General features: G+C 43.5%; 1 protein-coding gene across 1 annotated transcript in view; it reads left to right on the top strand.

Moving 5' to 3' along the window:
- cc2d2a (coiled-coil and C2 domain containing 2A) overlaps nucleotides 1-22,426 on the top strand; it is a 221,278-nt gene that overhangs the window by 74,528 nt on the left and 124,324 nt on the right. The window contains exons 12-13 of the mRNA XM_070861305.1: nucleotides 2,820-2,956; nucleotides 3,073-3,204. Of these exons, the coding sequence (XP_070717406.1) occupies nucleotides 2,820-2,956; nucleotides 3,073-3,204 (269 nt within the window). The remainder of the gene's footprint in view (nucleotides 1-2,819; nucleotides 2,957-3,072; nucleotides 3,205-22,426) is intronic.

Raw genomic sequence — 22,426 nt, 5'->3', positions numbered from 1 at the left:
GAGCCTGCTCCCACCATTTAATAAGATCATGGCTGATCTTCAACCTCAACTCCACTTTCCCACCCAATCCCCATAATCCCTTCATTCCCTAGAGTCAAAAAATCTATTTATCTCAGCCTTGAATATACTTAACGACTTAGCATCCACAACCCTTTTGGGTAGAGAATTCCAAAAATTCACAACCCTCTGAGTGAAGAAATTCCTCCTCATATCTGTCTTAAATGGCCGACTCCTTATCCTGAGACTATGCCCCAGTTCTAGACTCTCCAGCCAGAAGAAACAATCTCTCAGCATCTATCCTGTCAATCCCCCTCAGAATCTTGTATGTTTCGATTAGATCACCTCTCATTCTTCTAAACTACAGAGAGTATAGGCCCAATATGCTCAATCCCTCCTCATAGGACAACCCTCTCATGCCAGGGATCAATCTAATGAACCTTCGTTGCACTGCCTCTAAGGCATGTATATCGTTTCTCAGATAACGAGATCAAAACTGTGATGATACTCCAGGTGTGGTCACACCAAAGCCTTGTACAATTGTAGTAAGACTTCCTTACTCTTGTACTCGGACCTCCTTGCAATAAAGGCCAACATCCAATTTGCCTTCCTAATTGCTTGCTGCACCTGCATGCTAACTTTCTGTATTTCCTGTATGAGGACCCCAAAATCTCTCTAAACACCAACATTTATATGGTTTCTCATCATTTAAAAAATATTCTGTTCTATTCTTCCGATCAAAGTGAATAACCTCACATTTCCCCACAATTATACTCCATCTGCCAACTTACTGCCCACTCACTTAACCTGTTTATATCCCTTTACAGGCTCTTCATGTTCTCCTCACAGCTTACTTTCCCACCTAGCTTTGTATTGTCAGCAAACTTGGATACATTGCACTCGATCCCTTCATCTAAGTCATTAATATAGATTGTAAATAGCTGAGGCCCAAGCACTGATCCTTGCGGAACCACACTAATTACAGCTTTCCAACCGGAAAATGACCCGTTTATCTCTACTCTCTGTTTTCATTCAGTTAACCAATTCTCCATCCATGCTAATATATTACCCAAAACCCCATGAGCCCTTATCTTGCATAGCAACCTTTTATGTGGCACCTTTTCAAATGCCTTTTGTAGATCCAAATATACTACATCCACTGGTTTGTTCACCTGTATCTACCGTGCTAGTTGCATCCTCAAAAAACTCTACTAAATTTGTCAAACACGATTTCCCTTTTGTAAAACTATGTTGACTTTGCCTAATCCTATTTTGATTTTCTAAGCGCCATGTTACCACTTAATAATGGATTCCAGCATTTTCCCGACGACTGATATCGGGCTAATTGGCCTGTAGTTCCCTGTTTTCTCTCTCCTTTCTTCAGTAGTGGGGTTACATTTGCTACCTTCCAATCTGCTGGGACCGTTCTTCTAAAATCCCCTAGATTCCAGATCACAACCAATGCATCCACGATCTCTGTAGTCACCTTTTATAGAACCCTACGATGTAGGCATTCGGGTCCAGGGGATTTGTCGGCTTTTAGTCCCATTAATTTCTCAAGTACTTTTTTGTACTGATATTAATTACTTGAAGTTTCTCACTCTTTTTAGGCTTTGATTTCCCACTATTTTTTGTATGTTTTTTGTGTCTTCTACTGTGAAGAAAGATACAAAATATTTGTTTAAAGTCTCTGCTATTTCTGTATTCCCCATTATAATTTTACCTGTCTCAGCCTCTAAAGGACCAGTGCTTACTTTTGCTACATTCTTCCTTTTTACACACGAATAGAAGCACTTCCAATCTGTTTTTATATTTCTTGCTAGTTTACTCTCATCTATTTTCTCCCTTTTTATCAATTTGTGGTCATCCTTTGCTGGTTTCTAAAGCTCTCCCGATCCTCAGGTTTGCTATTATTCTTTGTAACATTATACACCTCTTATTTTAATCTAATACTATCCTTAACTTATTTAGTTAGCTGTGGATGGATCACTTTTCCCATGGAGTTTTTATTTCTCAATGGAATATATATTCGTTGAGAATTTTGGAATATTTATTTAAATGTTTGTTATTACTTATCCACTGTCATACCTTTTAATCTAATTTCCCAATCTACCTTAGCTAACTTGCCCCGCATAATTGGCTTTATTTAAGTTTAAGACTCTATTTTCTAACTGAAGAATTTCACACTCAAACTTGTGAAATGTAATCATATTATGATCACTCTTCCCCAGAGGATTTTTTACTATGAGATTACTAATTAACCATGTCTCATTACACAATACAAGATCTAAAATAGCCTGTTCCCTGGTTGGTTCCATGACGTATTGTTCTGGGACACACTCAGAAGCATTCAATGAACTTATCCTCCAGCCTACCTTCGCCAATTTGATTTGTCCAGTCTATATAAAAATTCAACTGCGCCCCCCCCTCCCCCCCCCCCGCCCATGATTTTTGTATTACCTTTGTTACAAGCTCCTATTATTATTTGTTGATGAATGCTCTGTCCAACAGTACAGTTACTGTTTTGGGGAACAGTACTTCCACCAGGTTTTCTGCCCCTTATTATTTCTTATCTCCACCCATACTGATTCTACTTCCTGGTCTTCCAACTCAAAATCCTTTCTCACTACTGTCCTTATGTCATCCTTTATTATCAGGGCTACCTCCCTCCATTCTGCCTTTCTTTTTGAAATGTTAACTACTCAGGAATATTTAGTATTCCCTATTCAGCAAAGTTGGGATCTTTGGCTCTTAGTGTCATCTCATGAGCAGATTATCCATAAGCTGGTTATCTTTATCAAAGTTGTATTCTTAATGTTCAGTGTCCACATCAGAGAAGGTTCCTGAAAACATGCAGCCACGGTTTCTCGAAGATGAAGGCATATATGTTGGAGAAAGACCAAAAGTTTCCAAATCTAACCAGAACATCCAAGAGAATCGCCTACTTAAAAATGACGAGGTGAGTCAAACAAACAAGGGGTATGGTCCACCCCCCATTTAAAAAAAAAATTAGTTACATCTTAGAAAAACCTTTGTTTATTAGCTTCATAAAAACACTCTCTTTCATTATCCTAGGGCAAGAAATGGTTTGGAAGCGATGGCAGAATTATAGCCTTAGCTAACCCCATTAAACAGACCCAAACCAGACCTCCCTTTTTCTCATTCCATGAAGAAGTGGATCCTGCAATAGAAACTCTATATAAAAAGGTGAGTAAACTCATCATAGTAACGCAATGAATGATTTTTTTCCAGCCTAATAATTGGTTTATTTGTGCAATAAATAAAAATTTTAAAGCATATTACATAGTTTCTGTGATTGAAAGTTTATCCATTTTCTAACTAAATTTTTATTCAAATGTTACTAGAGCAATGTATTGACAAGAAAAACATAGAACAATTACAGGCTGCAGGTAAATCTAATTGTATGTAGACCTGATGTAAGATTATTGCTACAAAGGAAGACTTTCAAATTGTAGTTTGTTTCTTCACTTCATGGGAGTCCAGATGGTGGGGTGACTCTAAATCTGCACTTCCAGTCTTGATTTGCCTCCCTTCTGCCCAGACTAAGATTTCATTGTGTACCAACTTTTTATACCGTATCTAATAGGATCCAGTGCAGCTCATCAATAATATTTCACTACCAAGTTGCTATATAGTTAATATCCCAAACAGGCCATTAATCTGTGTTTAGAATAATTCATTCTATACTTTTGCACGTACTGAACACTTTTTAATGTATTTCAAGTCTCCTTCACACAATTTCTGTGCCAAAAGTAGTTCTCCGAAAATAACTTGATGATCTATTGATGCAAATCTACAGGAATGAGTTTGAATAATGGTTCCAATTAGGGAAAGCATTACGAGCAGTGTCTTGAGTTTATTGATGCAGCTTCCCAATGGAAATAATTGGATCTGGAATATGATATCACAAAGAAACATTAAATATGCAAAGGGAGTAATTTTCTTAAATGACTGTTGAAAATTTGAATTCTGTATCAGTAATGAAATATGTATGACAAATCAGCACATCAACACAATGAAAACTAGATTTGAAAGGCTTGTAACTTTTAACACTTACTGAATTAACACAACATTTTAACTCAACAATGTATAACCTTCATCCTTACAATGTGACTGTAACCTAATTCTCACTAAATATGTAGACATGGAGGTTTGGCTTGGAGCGCAGTCGGGGAAAATGCACCTGGAGTGCGCTGGACACTGCGGGTTTTGCGGAGGTGAAGTTACCCCCAAGTATCTGCGTGTGCTCATTTGCATAAGCTCGAATATCAGGAATCCGCGAAATAGAGAAGCCTGATCAAACTTAATCAATTATTGACTGTACATGGCCAGTGGGGCCTCAGATTACTGAATTAAACTGAAAATTTGTTCAAGTAATTGCTGCTGCTGAAGAAACAGGCCAATCAGTGGTTTCAATTGACTGCTGGTCACAGGTCTTCTGTACCAAGGGCAAATCAATTCGGACAGAATTCGAACTTACTTAAACTGAATTTAAAACAATTTAAAGTAATTGTAGCATCAGTATGAGATTCAGACCAGAGTGAGGCTTCAGTGATGATGTTAGGAGTAAGAAAGCTGCAGGTCATTAATGATAGATTAATGTCACCATGGTTGCCTGTGCAGCCAGTCGTCTGAAATTCTGGGCGCAATATGATGAAGACAACCTAACGGGCGCAGTAAGCTGAAACTCTGCGTGCTGACGTGTGGGCATGGCCAATTTTGTGTGCGGGGACTGCTTCTGGCGAACTGACTTTTGAACCAGCGTAAAAGATGGTGCAAACCCGAGGGTAGGTGGTTATTGCCGTAACGCGGTTAACACAGTTATGTTTTAAATTCTGTGATCTTTTGCACTATTTCATTTGCTTCCGTCCCTCTTGCGCTGATATCTGGGGAAAATCATTTGCCTCCAAGTCAGTTGGCTTCCAAGGGTTAATTTAATGAATTTCCAATCCTGGTGCTGAACTTCGACCACCGGGAGTGCACATCGGCAAATTGGCTGCTTGGGTCAGCTGTCGCTGGTTAATTTTGCATCCATTAAAATTAATGGAGAAGAACTCCTGTGTGACCAGCTGATCTCTGCAACCAAATTCCTGATGTACATACCCAGCGGGCAAAACTCCACACCAGGAATGCAAGGTCATAAAATCTACCATTTAATCTCTGGAATTAATTATTAGCCAATTTATGCTAAACCACTCTTTGCATAGAGGTTTAAAATTCTCAACGTGTGCCTTAAGTTGTGGAAGTTAATGTTACCAATGCTATGAGTGTTGTTATTGTAGTTATAACATGCAGCCTTTCTTACTCCTGACATTATCACTTAAGTTTATTAAAGGAAGTAATGCTCATTTCATTTCATTTTGGCTGAGCGCAATGTCACAGGAGATCATCAATTATAATGGCTCATTCTTGTGTTAACATTTTTTGCCCTGTATCTGGGACCTTAGTGAACAGCGAGACTAACAGTGTATCTCCTTAATCAATGAGATTTAAGGATTGAGAAAGAAACAGGAATGACAGAGAAGGAGGATGAACTAGAGTCAAATCAGATACAGAAAAAGAAATAGAGAGAGAAAGTAAGATTGGATTAAGAGGGAGAGAAAAATAAGACCAAAAATTGGCATTTAAAAAATCTCGAACAACAATTTATTACATGCAGGAATGAGTTTGAACAGCTTAAAATGTTCCCATTCTGGGGCAAAGAAGGTGATTGGCATTGCATTAACATATATCATGTTGTTAAAAAGATACTTCCGAGTTAAGTTCCAGCCCTAACTTTCTGTGGCGCATTTAATGGGCGATTAATGTGCAAATCCAACAAGTCCTTAAAAATGACAGTGAGGCTAAGGGCAAGATGCCTTTTGTGCAGAGCCAACAACGGAGCGGCGTAAATCAACCAGCAAGTTCTGGAGATTCACAACTCCTGCTGAACATGCTGGCCAAATTGCACATTAATTGCGTTGTTAATATGCCATTATTTTTCCAGCAAGATTCGGCCTTATGTTTTGGAGTCCTGGAGAGAGGCTTGAACCACTGACTCTGGTAGGAGTATTGATAACTGAGCCAAGCTGAAACTTGAAAATGAAAGAAGCTTCTCCTATTATCCAGAGAGACATTTCAAGTTCCCTTCTATAAGGAGAAATGCGAGCAATACTGTGACAGATATTTGCCTTACTGTGATTTGTAATGATACAGGTGCAGTGTCGAGAATCCAGAACCCTCGGGAACGAGGCCATTCCGGACTCCAGGCTTTTCCGGACTTTCGATCGTCTTTCTGACGTCACGAATTTGGAAACACCCCATATTCGGATATTTGCGGATTTCGGAACGTCAGAAAGTGTGGGTGGTGGGGGGGGTGGAGGGTGGGGGGGGGTCCCCGCCGAGGAGCTGTTCAGGCCAGCCGGCCCCGTCGCGGAGAAGGTGTTCAGGCGGGCCAGTGAGGAGGCCCTGAGGTAACGGCAACGGCGGTGAGGCCCGAGGTCGGGCAGCAACGGTGCCATGAGATCGGCAGTATCAGCGGGTCCGGATTCTGGAACATTTGACAAATTCCAGACGACCCTGCTACCAATTGGTCCGCATTCTGGAACATTCTGGATTCCGGAACTCCAGATTCTCGATGCTGCATCTGCAGCAAACTACTTGCTGCTAAAGTTACTACCTACATCGAATGGTCTTTTGATATTTGCTCACACAATGACCATTCACCCATTGACCTTCCTGGATTGGCCAGTTATTCCATGTCTTTCTATGGCAAATCGTAATGTTGCTCTCTGCATGGGATCCCATGATTTGCAGGAATGCATCCCAGAAACACAATAGACATCTGGGATTGCAAACCTTTTGGAGATGGCAGCAACTTTATTCAACACACGCTTTCATGTAATGAAATCAAAAACAGAAAAAGCTGGAAATTCTCAAGCAGGTCAAGACTGAGGAAAGATCCTGGATGTGAAACATCGACTGACTGACTTCTGTATCTCCAGATACTGCTTGACCTGCTAAATATTTGCAGCTTTTTCTGTTTTTATTTTCAAATTTCCAGCATGTAGAGTTTTTTTTTGCTTTCATTTAGTGGCTAGTCAAAGAAAACCCTCAATTTAAATTATTTGGCCAAATGCATCAGATGCATAAGTGTCAGTGCACAACAGCAACTTGTATTCATGTAATGCCTTTAACATGGAAACATGTCCTAAAGTGCTTTCACAGAGGCGTAAATGGACACTGAGGCAAAGAAGGACAGTATTAGAAAGGTGATCAAAAGCTTGGTCAAAGAGAGGTGATTTATGGAGCATTTTAAAGGAGGAGGGCAGTAGAGAGGCAGAGTGCTTTAGGGAAGAAATTCCAAAGTCTGGGAATTGGTGGCTGAATGCACGGCCACGAGTGGTGGGGTGAAGGGAGGGTGCACAAAAGGCCAGAGTCAAAGGAATAGAGAATATGTGGTGGAGGTGGTGGGGGAAGGTTTCCATGCTGATGGAGGTTCCAGAGATGGGGAGGAAAGAGGCCATAGACAATTTGAACACCAGGGTAAGAATTTTGAATTTGTTGCATTGGGGGACCAGGAGCCAATGCACATGTGATCAGCATGTGGTTGCCCAGAAGGGAGTTGAAGTAATCAAGTCTGGAGGTGATAAAGATACGTATGAGGATTACAGTGACTGTTGGGCTGAGGTGGTGCTGGATGCAAGCAGTATCTGATGTACAAGATATAGGATGGACGCTGAGCATGTGGTCAAATAGGATGCCGAGGTTTTGAACAGACTCGTTCAGCCTTCGACAGTGAGCAGTGGGAGTCCGGGGGAGGCCAATTAAAAGGCCCAACGTTGAGGAGGAGTCAGCTGGTGCAGCTGCAGCAGGAAGAGAAGACAAAAAAGAAGTAAAAAGAAATTGAAGGGTGACATCACAGCCAAGGGGGTAAGTGATTGGCTGGTGATTGTTGAGTAGTTTTTCTTTTTCTTTTCCTTTATCGGTAAGAAACTTTTGGCATTATTGCCAAATTAAATTAATTAAGGGTTAAGTCATGGCAGGAGAGCCCAGACCCATGTCATGCTCCTCCTGTGCTATGTGGGAAGCCAGGGACGCTTCCAGTGTCCCTGACGACAACATGTGCGGGAAGTGTATACAGCTGCAGCTCCTGACAGACCGCATTGTGGCACTGGAGCTGCGCGTGGAGTCACTCTGGAGCATCCGCGAGGCTGAGGATGTCATGAATAGCACATTTAGTAAATTGGTCACACCGCAGGTAAAGGTTACTCAGGTAGATAGGAAATGGGTGACATCAGGCAGAGCAGTAGAAGGAAGGTAGTGCAGGGGTCACCTGCGGTCATCCCCCTCCAAAACAGATACACCGCCTTGGGTGCTGTTGTGGGGGGGGGGGATGACTCACCAGGGGAGGGCAGCAGCAGCCAAGTTCATGGCACCATGGATGGCTCTGGTGCACAGGAGGGCTGGAAAATGAGTGGGAGAGCTATATTGGTATGGGATTCTATTGTAAGGGGAATAGATAGATGTTTCTGCGGCCGCAATCGAGACTTCAGGATGGTATGTTGCCTCCCTGGTGCAAGGGTCAAAGATGTCTCGGAGCGGCTGCAGGACATTTTGGAGGGGGAGGGTGAACAGCCAGTTGTCGTGGTGCATATAGGTACCAATGATATAGGGAAAAAACAGGATGAGGTCCTACAAGACGAATTTAGAGAGCTAGGAGTTAAATTAAAAAGTAGGACCTCAAAGGTAGTAATTGCAGGATTGTTACCAGTGCCACGTGCTAGTCAGAGTAGGAATTGCAGGATAGCTAAGATGAATGCATGGCTTGAAGAGTGGTGCAGGAGGGAGGGATTCAAATTCCTGGGATCTTGGAAACGGCTCTGGGGGAGGTGGGACTAGTACAAACCGGACGGTCTGCACCTGGGCAGGACCGGAACCAATGTCCGAGGGGGAGTTTTGCTAGTGCTGTTGGGGAGGTGTTAAACTAATATGGCGGGGGATGGGAACCGATGCAGGAAGACAGAGGGAAGTAGAATGAGGGCAGAAGCAAAAGTAGAAAAGTAAAAGTGGAGGGCAGAGAAACCCAAGGCAAAATCAAAAAGGGCCACATTACAGCAAAATTCTAAAGAGGCAAAGTGTGTTAAAAAGACAAGGCTCTGTGCCTCAATGCGAGGAGTATTCGTAATAAGGTGGACGAATTAACTGCGCAGACAGCTATTAACCAATATAATATAATTGGCATTACGGAGACAAGGCTCCAGGGTGACCAAGGCTGGGAACTCAACATTCAGGAAGGATAGACAAAAAGGAAAAGAAGGTGGGGTAGCGTTGCTGGTTAAAGAGGAAATTAACGCAATAGTAAGGTAGGACATTAGCTTGGATGATGTGGAATCTGTATGGGTAGAGTTGCGGAATACCAAAGGACAGAAAACGCTAGTGGGAGTTGTGTACAGACCACCAAACAGTAGTAGTGAAGTTGGGGACAGCATCAAACAAGAAATTAGGGATGAGTGCAATAAAGGTACAGCAATTATCATGGGTGACTTTAATCTACATATAGATTGGGCTAACCAAACTGGTAGCAATACGGTGGAGGAAAATTTCCTGGAGTGTATTAGGGATGGTTTTCGAGACCAATATGTCGAGGAACTAACTAGGGGGATGTGTAATGAGAAAGGACTAATTAGCAATCTTGTTGTGTGAGGCCCCTTGGGGAAGAGTGACCACAATATGGTAGACTTCTTTATTAAGATGGAATTAATGCAGAGACAAGGGTCCTGAACTTAAGGAAAGGTAACTTCGATGGTATGAGACGTGAATTGGTTAGAATAGACTGGCGAATGATACATAAAGGGTTGAAGGTGGATAGGCAATTGCAAACATTTAAAGATCACATGGATGAACTTCAACAATCGTACATCCCAGTCTGGAGTAAAAATAAAACGGGGAAGGTGTGAACCGTGGCGAACAAGGGAAATTAAGAATAGTGTTAAATCCAAGGAAGAGGCATATAAATGGGCCAGAAAAAGCAGCAAATCTGCGGATTGGGAGAAATTTATAATTCAGCAGAGGAGGACAAAGGAGGAGGACAAAGGGTTTAATTAGGAGGGAGAAAATAGAGTATGAGAGGAAGCTTGCTGGGAGCATAAAAACTGACTGCAAAAGCTTCTATAGATACGTGAAGAGAAAAAGATTAGTGAAGGCAAACATAGGTCCCTTGCAGTCAGAATCAGGTGAATTTATAATGGGGAACAAAGAAATGGCAGACCATTTGAACAAATACTTTGGGTTCTGTCTTTTCGAAGGAAGATGCAAATAACCTTCCGGAGATACTAGGTGACCAAGGGTCTAGTGAGAAGGAGGAACTGAAGGAAATCCTTAGTCAGGTAATTGTGTTAGGGAAATTGATGGGATTGAAGGCCGATAAATCCCCAGGGCCTGATGGTCTGCATCACAGAGTACTTAATGAAGTGGCCCTAGAAAAGGTAGGGATCGACTCTGGATCAGTTCCTATGGACTGGAGGGTAGTTAAAGTAACACAATTTTTTAAGAAAGGAAGGAGAGAGAAAACGGGTAATTATAGACCGGTTAGCCTGACATCAATAGTGGGGAAAATATTGGAATCAATTATTAAAGATGAAATAGCAGCGCATTTGGAAAGCAGTGACAGGATCGGTCCATGTCAGCATGGATTTATGAAAGGGAAATCATGCTTGACAAATCTTCTGGAATTTTTTGAGGATGTAACTGGTAGAGTGGACAAGGGAGAACCAATGGATGGTGGTGTATTTGGACTTTCAAAAGGCTTTTGACAAGGTCCCACACAAAAGATTGGTGTGCAGAATTTAAGCACATGGTATTGGGGGTAATGTATTGACATGGATAGAGAACTGGTTGGCAGACAGGAAGCAGAGAGTCGGGATAAACGGGTCCTTTTCAGAATGGCGGACAGTGACCAGTGGGGTGTTGCAGGGCTCAGTGGGTCCCCAGCTATTTACAATATACATCAGTGATTTAGATGAAGGAATTGAGTGTAATATCTCCAAGTTTGCAGATGACACTAAGCTGGGTGGCGGTGTGAGCTGCGAGGCGGATGCTAAGAGGCTGCAGGGTAACTTGGACAGGTTAGGTGAGTGGGCAAATGCATGGCAGATGCAGTATAATGTGGATAAATGTGAGGTTATCCACTTTGGTGGCAAAAACACGAAGGCAGAATATTATCTGAATGGTGACAGATTAGGAAAAGGGGAGGTACAATGAGACCTGGGTGTCATGGTACATCAGTCATTGAAAGTTGGCATGCAGGTACAGCAGGCGGTGAAGAAGGCAAATGGCATATTGGCCTTCATAGATAGGGGATTTGAGTATAAGAGCAGGGAGATCTTACTGCAGTTGTACAGGTCCGTGGTGAGGCCTCACCTGGAATATTGTGTTCAGTTTTGGTCTCCTAATCTGAGGAAGGACGTTCTTGCTATTGAGGGAGTGCAGCGAAGATTCACCAGACTGATTCCCGGGATGGCAGGACTGATATGAGGTGAGACTGGATTGACTGGGCCTGTATTCACTGGAGTTAAGAAGGATGAGAGGGGATCTCATAGAAACATATAAAATTCTGACGGGACTGGACAGGTTAGATGCAGGAAGAATGTTCCCAGTGTTGGGGAAGTCCAGAACCAGGGGACACTGTCTTAGGATAAGGGGTAAGCCATATAGGACCGAAATGAGGAGAAACCTCTTCACTCAGAGAGTTGTTAACCTGTGGAATTCTCTACCGCAGAGAGTTGTTGATGCCAGTTCATTGGATATATTCAAGAGGGAGTTAGATATGGCTCTTATGTCTAAAGGGATCAAGGGGTATGGAGAGAAAGTGGGAAAGGTGTACTGAGGTGAGTGATCAGCCATGATCTTATTGAATGGTGGTGCAGGCTCGAAGGGCCGAAAGGCCTACTCCTGCACCTATTTTCTAAGTTTCTGTGAGAGGGAGATAGAGTCGGAGGCAAGGGTACAGAATTTATGGCAGGAGCCAAAGACAATGGGTCTGAATTTGCTGAAATCTTGACCACAGTATTGATGCATCTACTGCATGTGCAAATATTATGGTGCAGAAATTCCAGCAAATTATGGCAAGTGTGACTTACGCCATTTCATATGCCACCCCAAATTTGCTGGAAATTTTGCAGTGTTCATCAGGGACTCTAGCTAAAAAAAAAGTTGAACAGCTAATTATCATGGCTCCAGCCCCATTAAAATCAATGGCGAGGTCTAGTTTGCTGAATTAACGCTACAGTGATCATCACAGCCACTTAGCCCATTACAGAATGGTGCTGGAATGCTGAGCATGCTTGGTATATTCTCATGAATTGGAAAAATTATGAATATTTTGAAATGCACAGTATTGACAATGTAAATAAACCTATATTTGAATTAACTGGATCAACCAGTAAGTCCATTCTTTGTGATCCATTGAGTTGTATTTAAAAAAAAAACTGCTTTAAAAAATCAATTGCGTAGAGCCGAAAATTGCCCTGTGTTGACCGCTGTTTACAGTATCTGGCTGCTCATGTTCGAAACGACTCATTCAGGATTTCCATTTTTATAAGCTACGGGTAAGGGTAACATCGCTTTTACACCTGTAGTTACTATCAGTAGCCCAGTAAAATGCTCAAAGCTTCTATTTAAATTCACAACCATTTCATAGTGTTGCATTTTATTTGCCCATCCCAATTTTACAGATATATCGGCCTTCAGGACACATTCCACTCTGGAAACCTGTCCGTAGCAGTAAGGAGGTGGCTGATTAGATAAATCTGATTTAAATCAATGGCAAAGAACAGCGAGCATGTGTGTGTCTATGAGCGGCTACAGCAGCGCAACTCCATTCGGTTTGTGCAATTGATCAGCGCAGGAAAATTTCAAGCCAATGGACAAAACATTTAATGAATGCTCCCATTGGTACATTGCCAGAGACCACATACAATTTTTTGTCAGTCGTGCATATACAGATGTGCCCCGCCCCTTGGGGAAATTTGCTAATACCTATATCACATTATTAAAATGTTATTTACTTTTTATGTAATATTTATTCATTTGAATTGATTTATATTGCTATATTTCACTTATTTTAAATGAAGTAACAGAGACCTGTATATACTGATGAAATGTCTAAACAATGCAAGCTAATTTTATAGTATATAAATACAAGCTGTTGTTGAATTCACTGCCATTGAATTTAAATAGTAATGCAATGCATATTTTATCAGGTAATTTGTTTTATTAAATCCTAAGTAAATACATTTAATATATATTTGTTCAACTGTTATATAAAGTAATTACTACAGTATTTTTGAGGTGAACTGTTTTGGGAGAGAATGCCTTTGCCCTTTCCCATTGCGGCAGAGATATGCATTGGCTGTGCTACTCCCTTGCTGCCACTTCGTTTGCTGCAGCATATTTTTTTGATTTTTCTAGTGAATTTGCCACTGGAGGATCTGGAGCGTAACAGTCTAACTTATGCCATTTGTTGCCAGTATCGCCATTGTAATGAATTCCACACCAATGACTTTGGTCTTGCCAGCATTTGGATCGACAAAGTTACAGCTTTTCCAAAGCTGGATGTTGGACCGCACGGAGGTAGTGGGGTGGTCAAGAGAGGTGATGGAGGTAGAGCTGGATGTTGTTAGCAAGCATTGTTGGCAACTATTTACAATCTATATTAACGACTTGGAAGAAGGGACTGAATGTAACCTAGCCAAGTTTGCTGACTATACAAAGATGGGAGGAAAAGTAAGGCAATTAAGGGTTACGGGGAGCGGGCGGTTAAGTGGAGCTGAGTCCATGGCCAGATCAGCCATGATCTTGTTGAATGCCGGAGCGGGCTAGATGGCCTACTCCTGTTCCTAATTCTTATGTAATGTGTGAGGAGGACACAAAAAATCTGCAAAAGGACATAGGCTAAGTGAGTGGGCAAAAATTTGGCAGATGGAGTTTAATGTTGGAAAATATGAGGCAGAAAAAAATCAAAGAGCAAGTTATTATTTAAATGGAGAAAGATTGCAAAGTGCTGCAGTACAGCCGGACCTGGGGGTACTTGTGCATGAAACACAAAAGGATAGTTTTATGAATAAAGAGTCTCACTAGATACTGTGAGCTCAAAGTCAAGTGTGACGTTAGTCTTTTATTGCAGGTCTCCAGAATGCCTCTCCAGCCTGTGATGCCTCCTTAAGTACAGGTGTTCCCAAGGGATTGTGGGATCCCTTGGGACTCCAGGGGATGAGCCCTCTGGTGGCTACCCAAGATATTTACAGGTTTACATATATAACAACACTCCCCCCCCCCCTGCCGCCCCCACCAAAAGTCAATAGTGTAACTATTTACAAGGTAAGTCAATCTGGGGCCTTTCTTTCCCTGGTTGATTGTCTCAGTGCAAATGCTGGTTTTGGTGAATCGTTTGGTGGGCTGTCTGGTGTGGTGAGTCTTGCTGGGCTACTGCGGGTGATGGGTTCTGCTTCGTGGTCAACCACGGTGTCGTTGCCACTGGTGTGTATGTTGGGGGGGTCAAAGAAGGTAGGGTCCAATGTGGGTTGCTCTGGATAGTCCGTGAATCTGAGTTTGATTTGGTCCAAGTGTTTCTGGTGAATGAGTCCATTTGAAAGTTTGACTCGAAACACCCTGTTCCCCTATTTGGCCACGACAGTGCCGGGAAGTCACTTGGGACCTTGTCCAGAGTTCAACACAAATACAGGATCATTGATTTCAATTTTGCGTGACACATTTGCGCTATCATAATATGTACTTTGTTGAAGCCGCCTGCTCTCGACCTGTTCATGTAGATCAGGATGAACTAACGAGAGCCTTGTATTAAGTGCTCTTTTCATGAGCAGTTCAGCAGGTGGGATCCCCATGAGTGAGTGGGGTCTTGTGCGGTAACTAAGCAGGACTCGGATAGGCGAGTCTGCAGTGACCCTTCAGTTACCCTCTTCAAGCTCTGCCTGATGGTCTGCACTGCTCTCTCTGCCTGACCATTGGATGCTGGTTTGAACGGGGCAGATGGAACACGTTTAATCCCATTACGGGTCATGAACTCTTTGAACTCGGCACTGGTGAAACGTGGCCCGTTGTTGCTCACAAGGACATCAGGCAGGCCGTGCGTGGCAAACATGGCCCGCAGGCTTTCAGTGGTGGCAGCGGATGTGCTTGCCGACATTATCTCACATTCAATCCATTTGGAGTACGCGCATCTACAACCACTAGGAACATTTTACCCAAAAACGGGCCTGCATAGTCGACATGGACCCTGGACCACGGTTTGGAGGGCCAAGACCATAAACTTAGTGGCGCCTCCCTGGGTACATTGCTTAACTGCGAGCATGTGTTACATTTGTGCACGCAGGACTCTAAGTCCGCATCGATACCAGGCCACCACACGTGAGATCTGGCTATCGCTTTCATCATTACAATGCCTGAGTGAGTACTGTGGAGATCACTGATGAAAGTGTCCCTGCCCTTCTTGGGGACCACTACCCGATTACCCCACAGAAGGCAGTCTGCCTGTATAGACATTTCATCTTTGCGCCGCTGGTACGTCTTTATCTCTTCCTGCATTTCCACTGGGACACTGGACCAGCTCCCGTGAAGCGCACAATTTTTTTACTAGGGACAGTAAGGGGACTTGGCTCATCCAGGTTCTAATCTATTGGGCTGTGATGGGTGATTGCTCACACTCGAATGCTTCCATTACCATGACTAAATCTGCGGGCTGTGCCATTTCCACCCCCGTGGTGGGCAATGGCAGCCTACTGAGAGCATCGGCACAATTTTCTGTGCCTGGCCTGTGGCGGATGACGTAGTTGTATGCGGACAACGTGAGCGCCCATCTCTGGATGCGGGCCGATGCATTTGTATTTATCCCCTTACCTTCGGAAAAAAGGGATATCAGTGGCTTATGGTCAGTTTCCAATTCAAATTTGAGCCCAAACAGATACTAATGAATTTTCTTTACCACATAAACACACGCTAACGCTTCTTTTTCAATCATGCAGTAGGCTCTCTCAGCCTTAGACAGACTTCTGGATGCATAAGCAACCGGTTTCAATTTCCCAGATTCATCAGCTTGTTGCAATACACACCCGACCCCGTACGACGACGCATCACATGCTAGTACCAAACACTTACATGGATCATACAAGATAAGCAATTTGAGCATAACAATTTTCTAGCTTTTACAAAGGCATTTTCTTGGCTTTTACCCCATAGCCATTCGTCTCCTTTACGCAGTAAGGCTTGCAGTGGTTTTAACAGTGTGCTGAGACCCAGTAAGAAGTTACCAAAGTAGTTCAGGAGTCCGAGAAACGACCGCAGCTCTGTTACATTCTGGGGCCTCGGTGCGTTCTCGATTGCCTCCATCTTCGAATCGGTGGACCTGATACCGTCCGCCGTAATTCTTCTCCCCAGGAACTCCACTTCAGGCGCCAGGAAAACGCACTTCGAGCATTTTAACCTGAGCCCCATGCAGTTGAGTTGACCAAGAACCTCCTCCAGGTTCTGCAGGTGCTAGACTGTGTCCCGACCCGTAACCAAGATGTCGTCCTGGAAGACCACCGTGTGCGGGACCGACTTCAGTACGCTTTCCATGTTTCTCTGGAATATCGCCGCGGCTGATGTAAATGAAGAGACCTTTGTGCGTGTTGATGCAGGTGAGGCCCTTCGATGATTTCTCCAGCTCCTGCATCAGGTAGGCCGAGGTCAAGTCCAGCTTCGAGAACGTCTTTCCTCCCGCCAGCGTCGCAAAAAGATCGTCTGCTTTTGGCAGTGGGTATTGATCCTGCAGAGAGAAACGTTTGATGGTTACTTTGTAATCACCACAGATTCTGACGGTGCCATCTCCCTTGAGGACTGGAACAATCGAACTGGCCCACTCGTTGAATTCGATCAGTGAAATGATGCTCTCTCGTTGCAACCGGTCCAGCTCGATCGCCACCCTCTCTCATCATGTACGGTACTGCTTTTGCCTTGTGATGGATGGGTCACGCTCCCGGAATCAAATGGATCTGCACTTTTGCTCCTTGGAACTTCCAGATGCCTGATTCGAACAACGAGGGGAACTTGTTTAAGACATGGGCACACGAAGTGTCGTCAATGGACGAGAGCGCTCGGACATCGTCCCAGTTCCAACGCATCTTTCCCAGCCAGCTCCTGCTGAGCAGCGTGGGACCATCGCCTGGTACCACCCAGAGTGGTAGCTTGTGCACCGCTCCATCATAGGAGACACTTACAGTAGCACTGCCGATTACAGGAATCAGTTCCTTTGTATAAGTTCTCAGTTTAGTGTCAATGGGAGTCAGGACTGGCCTTAAGGCCTTGCTGCACCACAATTTATCAAGTCTTTTTGCTCATAATGGACTGGCTAGCGCTTGTGTCCAGCTCCATTGACACCGGGAGTCCATTTAATTCAACCTTCAAATTCGCAATGTCCTGCATGGTGTCTCAGCTCGGCGACATAGCTGGTCACTTCCTGGCCTTCAGACATTTTGTAGGTGCAGAAACCGGTACCTAGCCATCAGAATGCTTTCCTTCGGGTTCGGATGCTCCCAAACCAGTGTACACAAATCATCGTATGATTTCTCTGTGGGTTTCGCTGGAGCAAGCAAATCTTTCATGAGACCATATGTTGGTGCCCCGCAAATGCTGAGGAGAATCGCCCTTCGTTTGTCAGCGTATGCCTCTCCTTCCAGCTCGTTGGCCACAAAGTATTGGTTGAGTCGCTCCACGAAGGTTTCCCAATCATCTCCCTCCGAGAATTTCTCCAGGATGCCCATTGTTCTCTGCATCGTTGGGTTCATCATCTGTAGCTCGTTGGCAGTTGTTATGTATAAATCAAGAGTCTGACTAGATACTGTGAGCTCAAAGTAAAGTGTGACCGTAGTCTTTTATTGCAGGTCTCCAGAGTGCCTCTCCAGCCTGTGAGGCCTCCTTAAGTACAGGTGCTCCCAAGGGATTGTGGGATCCCTTGGGACTCCAGGGGATGAGCCCTCCCGCTACACAAGCTATTTACAGGTTTACATATATAACAGATAGTATGCAGGTACAGCAAGTGATCAGGAAGGCCATTGGTATATTGGCCTTTATTGCAAAGGGGATGGAGTATAAAAGGAGGGAAGTCTTGCTACAGCTATACAAGTTATTGGTGAGGCCACACCTGGAATACTGCGTGCAGTTTTGGTTTCCATATTTACGAAGGCATTGCTGGTTAAAGAGGAAATTAATGCAATAGTAAGGAAGGACGTTAGCTTGGATGATGTGGAATCGGTATGAGTGGAGCTACGGAATACCAAAGGGCAGAAAACGCTAGTGGGAGTTGTGTACAGACCACCAAACAGAAGTAGTGAGGTTGGGGACAGCATCAAACAAGAAATTGGGGATGCGTGCAATAAAGGTACAGCAGTTATCAGGGGTGACTTTAATCTACATATTGATTGGGCTAGCCAAACTGGTAGCAATGCGATGGAAGGGAATTTCCTGGAGTTATTAGGGATGGTTTTCTAGACCAATCTGTCGAGGAACCAACTAGAGGGCTGGCCATCCTAGACTGGGTGATGTGTAATGAGAAAGGACTAATTAGCAATCTTGTTGTGCGAGGCAGCCTTGGGGAAGAGTGACCATATGGTGGAATTCTTCATTAAGATGGAGAGTGACATAGTTAATTCAGAGACTAGGGTCCTGAACTTAAGGAAAGGTAACTTCGATGGTATGCGACGTGAATTGGCTAGAATAGACTGGCGAATGATACTTAAAGGGTTGCCAGTGCATATCAATGGCAAACATTTAAAGATCACATGGATGAACTTCCACAATTGAACATCCCAGTCTGGAGTAAAAATAAAACGGGGAAGGTGGCTCAACCGTGGCTAACAAGGGAAATTAGAGATCGTGTTAAATTCAAGGAAGAGGCATATAAATTGGCCAGAAAAAGCTGCAAACCTGAGGACTGGGAGAATTTTATAATTCAGCAGAGGAGGACAAAGGGTTTAATTAGGAGGGGGAAAATAGAGTATGAGAGGAAGCTTGCTGGGAACATATAAACTGACTGCAAAAGCTTCTATAGATACGTGAAGAAAAAAGATCAGTGAAGACAAATGTAGATCCCTTGCAGTCAGAATCAGGTGAATTTATAATTGGGAACAAGGAAATGGCTTTAAACAAATACTTTGGTTCTGTCTTCACGAAGGAAGACACAAATAACCTTCCAGAAATACTAGGGGACCGAGGGTCTAGTGAGAAGGAGGAACTGAAGGAAATCCTTATTAGGCGGGAAATTGTGTTCGGGAAATTGATGGGATTGAAGGCCGATAAATCCCCGGGGCCTGATAGTCTGCATCCCAGAGTACTTAAGGAAATGGCCCTAGAAATAGTGGATGCATTGGTAATCATTTTCCAACAGTCTGTCAATTCTGGATCAGTTGCTATGGACTGGAGGGTAGCTAATGTAACACCACTTTTTAAGAAAGGAGGGAGAGAGAAAACGGGTAATTATACATTGGTTAGCCTGACATCAATAGTGGGGAAAATGTTGGAATCAATTATTAAAGATGAAATTGCAGCGCATTTGGAAAGCAGTGACAGGATTGGTCCAAGTCAGCATGGATTTATGAAAGGGAAATCATGCTTGACAAATCTTCTAGAATTTTTTGAAGATGTTACTGGTAGAGTGGACAAGGGAGAACCAATGGATGGTGGTGTATTTGGACTTTCAAAAGGCTTTTGACAAGGTCCCACAAGCGAGATTTGCGTGCAAAATTAAAGCACATGGTATTGGGTGTAATGTACTGACGTGGATAGAGAACTGGTTGGCAGACAGGAAGCAGAGAGTCGGGATAAACGGGTCCTTTTCAGAATGGCAGGCAGTGACGAGTGGGATGCTGCAGGGCTCATTGCTGGGACCTCAGCTATTTACAATATACATTCATGATTTAGATGAAGGAATTGAGTGTTAAATCTCCAAGTTTGCAGATTACTCTAAGCTGGGTGGTGGGGTGAGCTGTGAGGAGGAAGCTAAGAGGCTGCAGGGTGACTTGGACAGGTTAGGTGAACTGACAAATGCATGGCAGATGCAGTATAATGTGGATAAATGTGAGGTTATCCACTTTGGTGGCAAAAACACGAAGGCAGAATATTATCTGAATGGCGGCAGATTAGGAAAAGGGGAGGTGCAACGAGACCTGGGTGTCATGGTACATCAGTCATTGAAAGTTGTCATGCAGGTACAGCAGGCGGTGAAGAAGGCAAATGGTATGTTGGCCTTCATAGCTTGGGGATTTGAGTATAGGAGCAGGGAAGTCTTGCTGCAGTTGTCCAGGGCCTTAGTGAGGCCTCACCTGGAATATTGTGTTCAGTTTTGGTCTCCTACTCTGAGGAATTACGTTCTTGCTATTGAGGGAGTGCAGCGAAGGTTCACCAGACTGATTCCCAGGATGACAGGACTGACATATGACGAGAGATTGGATCGACTGGGCCTGTATTCACCGGAGTTTAGAAGAATGAGAGGGAATCTCATAGAAATATATAAAATTTTGACAGGACTGGACAGGTTAGATGCAGGAAGAATGTTCCCGATGTTGGGGAAGTCCAGAACCGGGGGACTAAGTCTAAGGATAAGGGGTAAGCCATTTAGGACTGAGATGAGGAGAAACTTCTTCACTCAGAGTTGTTAACCTGTAGAATTCCCTACTGCAGATGCCAGTTCATTGGATATTTTCAGGAGGGAGTTAGATATGGCCCTTACGGTTAAGGGGTATGGAGAGAAAGCAGGAAAGGGGTACTGAGGTGAATGATTAGTCATGATCTTATTGAATGGTGGTGCAGGCTCGAAGGGCTGAATCGCCTACTCCTGCAACTATTTTTCTATGTTTCCCTGATATACTTGCTTTGGAGGCTGTTCAGAGAAGTTTCACTAGGTTGATTCCGGGGATGAGGTGGTTGATTTGTGAGGAAAGGTTGAGTAGGTTGGGCCTCTATTGCTTGGAATTCAGAAAAATGAGATGTGATCTTATCGATTTTATCAAAACGTATAAGATTGTGGGGGCTTGACAAGGTGGATGCAGAGAGAATGTTTCCACTGATGGGGGAGACGAGAACTCATGGGCATGATCTTAGAATAAGGGGTCACCCATTTAAAACAGATGAGGAGGAATTTCTTCTCTGAGGGTTGTAAATCTCTGGAATTCGCTGCCTCAGAGAGCTGTGGAATTAGGACATTGAATAAATTTCAGACAGAAATAGACAGTTTCTTAAACGATAAGGGGATAAGGGATTATGAAGAGCGGGCGGGGAAATGGAGCTGATTCCATGATCAGATCAGCCATGATCTTATTGAATGGCGGAGCAGGCTCGAGGGGCCGTATGGCCGACTGCTATTCCTATTTCTTATGTTCTTATGTGGCAGTTGACCCCATGTCTGTGGATGATGTCACCAAGGGGCAGCATGTCGGTTATGGAGGAGGCCAAGGATAGATCTTTGGGTAACTCCAGAGTTGACGGTACTGAATTGGGAAGAGAAAGCATTGATAGAGATGTTATGGTTACAATCAGAAAGGTAAGAGTTGAACCAAGCAAAGGTTGTTCCATGGAGCTGGCTAACAGAGGTTAGGCTTTGGAGGAGTATGGTCAACTATGGCATAAGCTGCAAAGGTGATGAGGAGAGATAATACACCACAGTTACGGTCACAGAAACATTTATTGATGACTTTGGTTAAGGCTATTTTGGTGGTGTTGAAGGGGCGGAAACCTGATTGAAGGCATTCCAAAGCTCCACTGATGATCAGCCAACATGAATTTCTGCTCTTCAAAATCCTGCATATCAATTATGCCATAAGATGATCATTTATTAGCCAATGAGTAGCAATGCATAGCCAGCACCAGCTGGACAGGAAACTCTGAGGTAACTACAACCAACAGACCATAATGGAATTGCACAATGACCCTCCAGTAGCTGAATTAGAAGACAACTAAATTGAATCCATTTTGTAAATGGTAGGAAATCATACACTTCTCTAATTTTGGTATTCACTGTCAACACCAAGGACTCTCAGGTTAGGTAAAGCACAGCCAAAATGTAAACTACTGTGCCCCTGCAGATTTGGAATACTTTGGGGAAATGATTCGGCAGGCTACAAATTCATGCAGTTTATTCATTCAGTATTTTTCTTCCAGTTGTCTGTGGCTACCCCATGTCATATCACCTAATTTAAAAAAGAGACATTCAAATGATTGTATAAATGACGAGAGCAAACCTTGAGCAGTTTGGTAATGTTCTGAATCCCAAGCTTAGATTATAGCCTGCAAGTGATTCTGATAATTGTTCTGTGATAGAAACTGCAGTGGGTTTAATTAGTGGCAATTATAAATAGAGTGATCTAATAGCATGGCGTGCAAT

This window comes from Pristiophorus japonicus, chromosome 2, assembly GCF_044704955.1.
Source record: "Pristiophorus japonicus isolate sPriJap1 chromosome 2, sPriJap1.hap1, whole genome shotgun sequence".
In the NCBI taxonomy this organism is placed as follows: domain Eukaryota; kingdom Metazoa; phylum Chordata; class Chondrichthyes; family Pristiophoridae; genus Pristiophorus; species Pristiophorus japonicus.
This window is presented reverse-complemented; position numbering and strand designations above follow the sequence as displayed.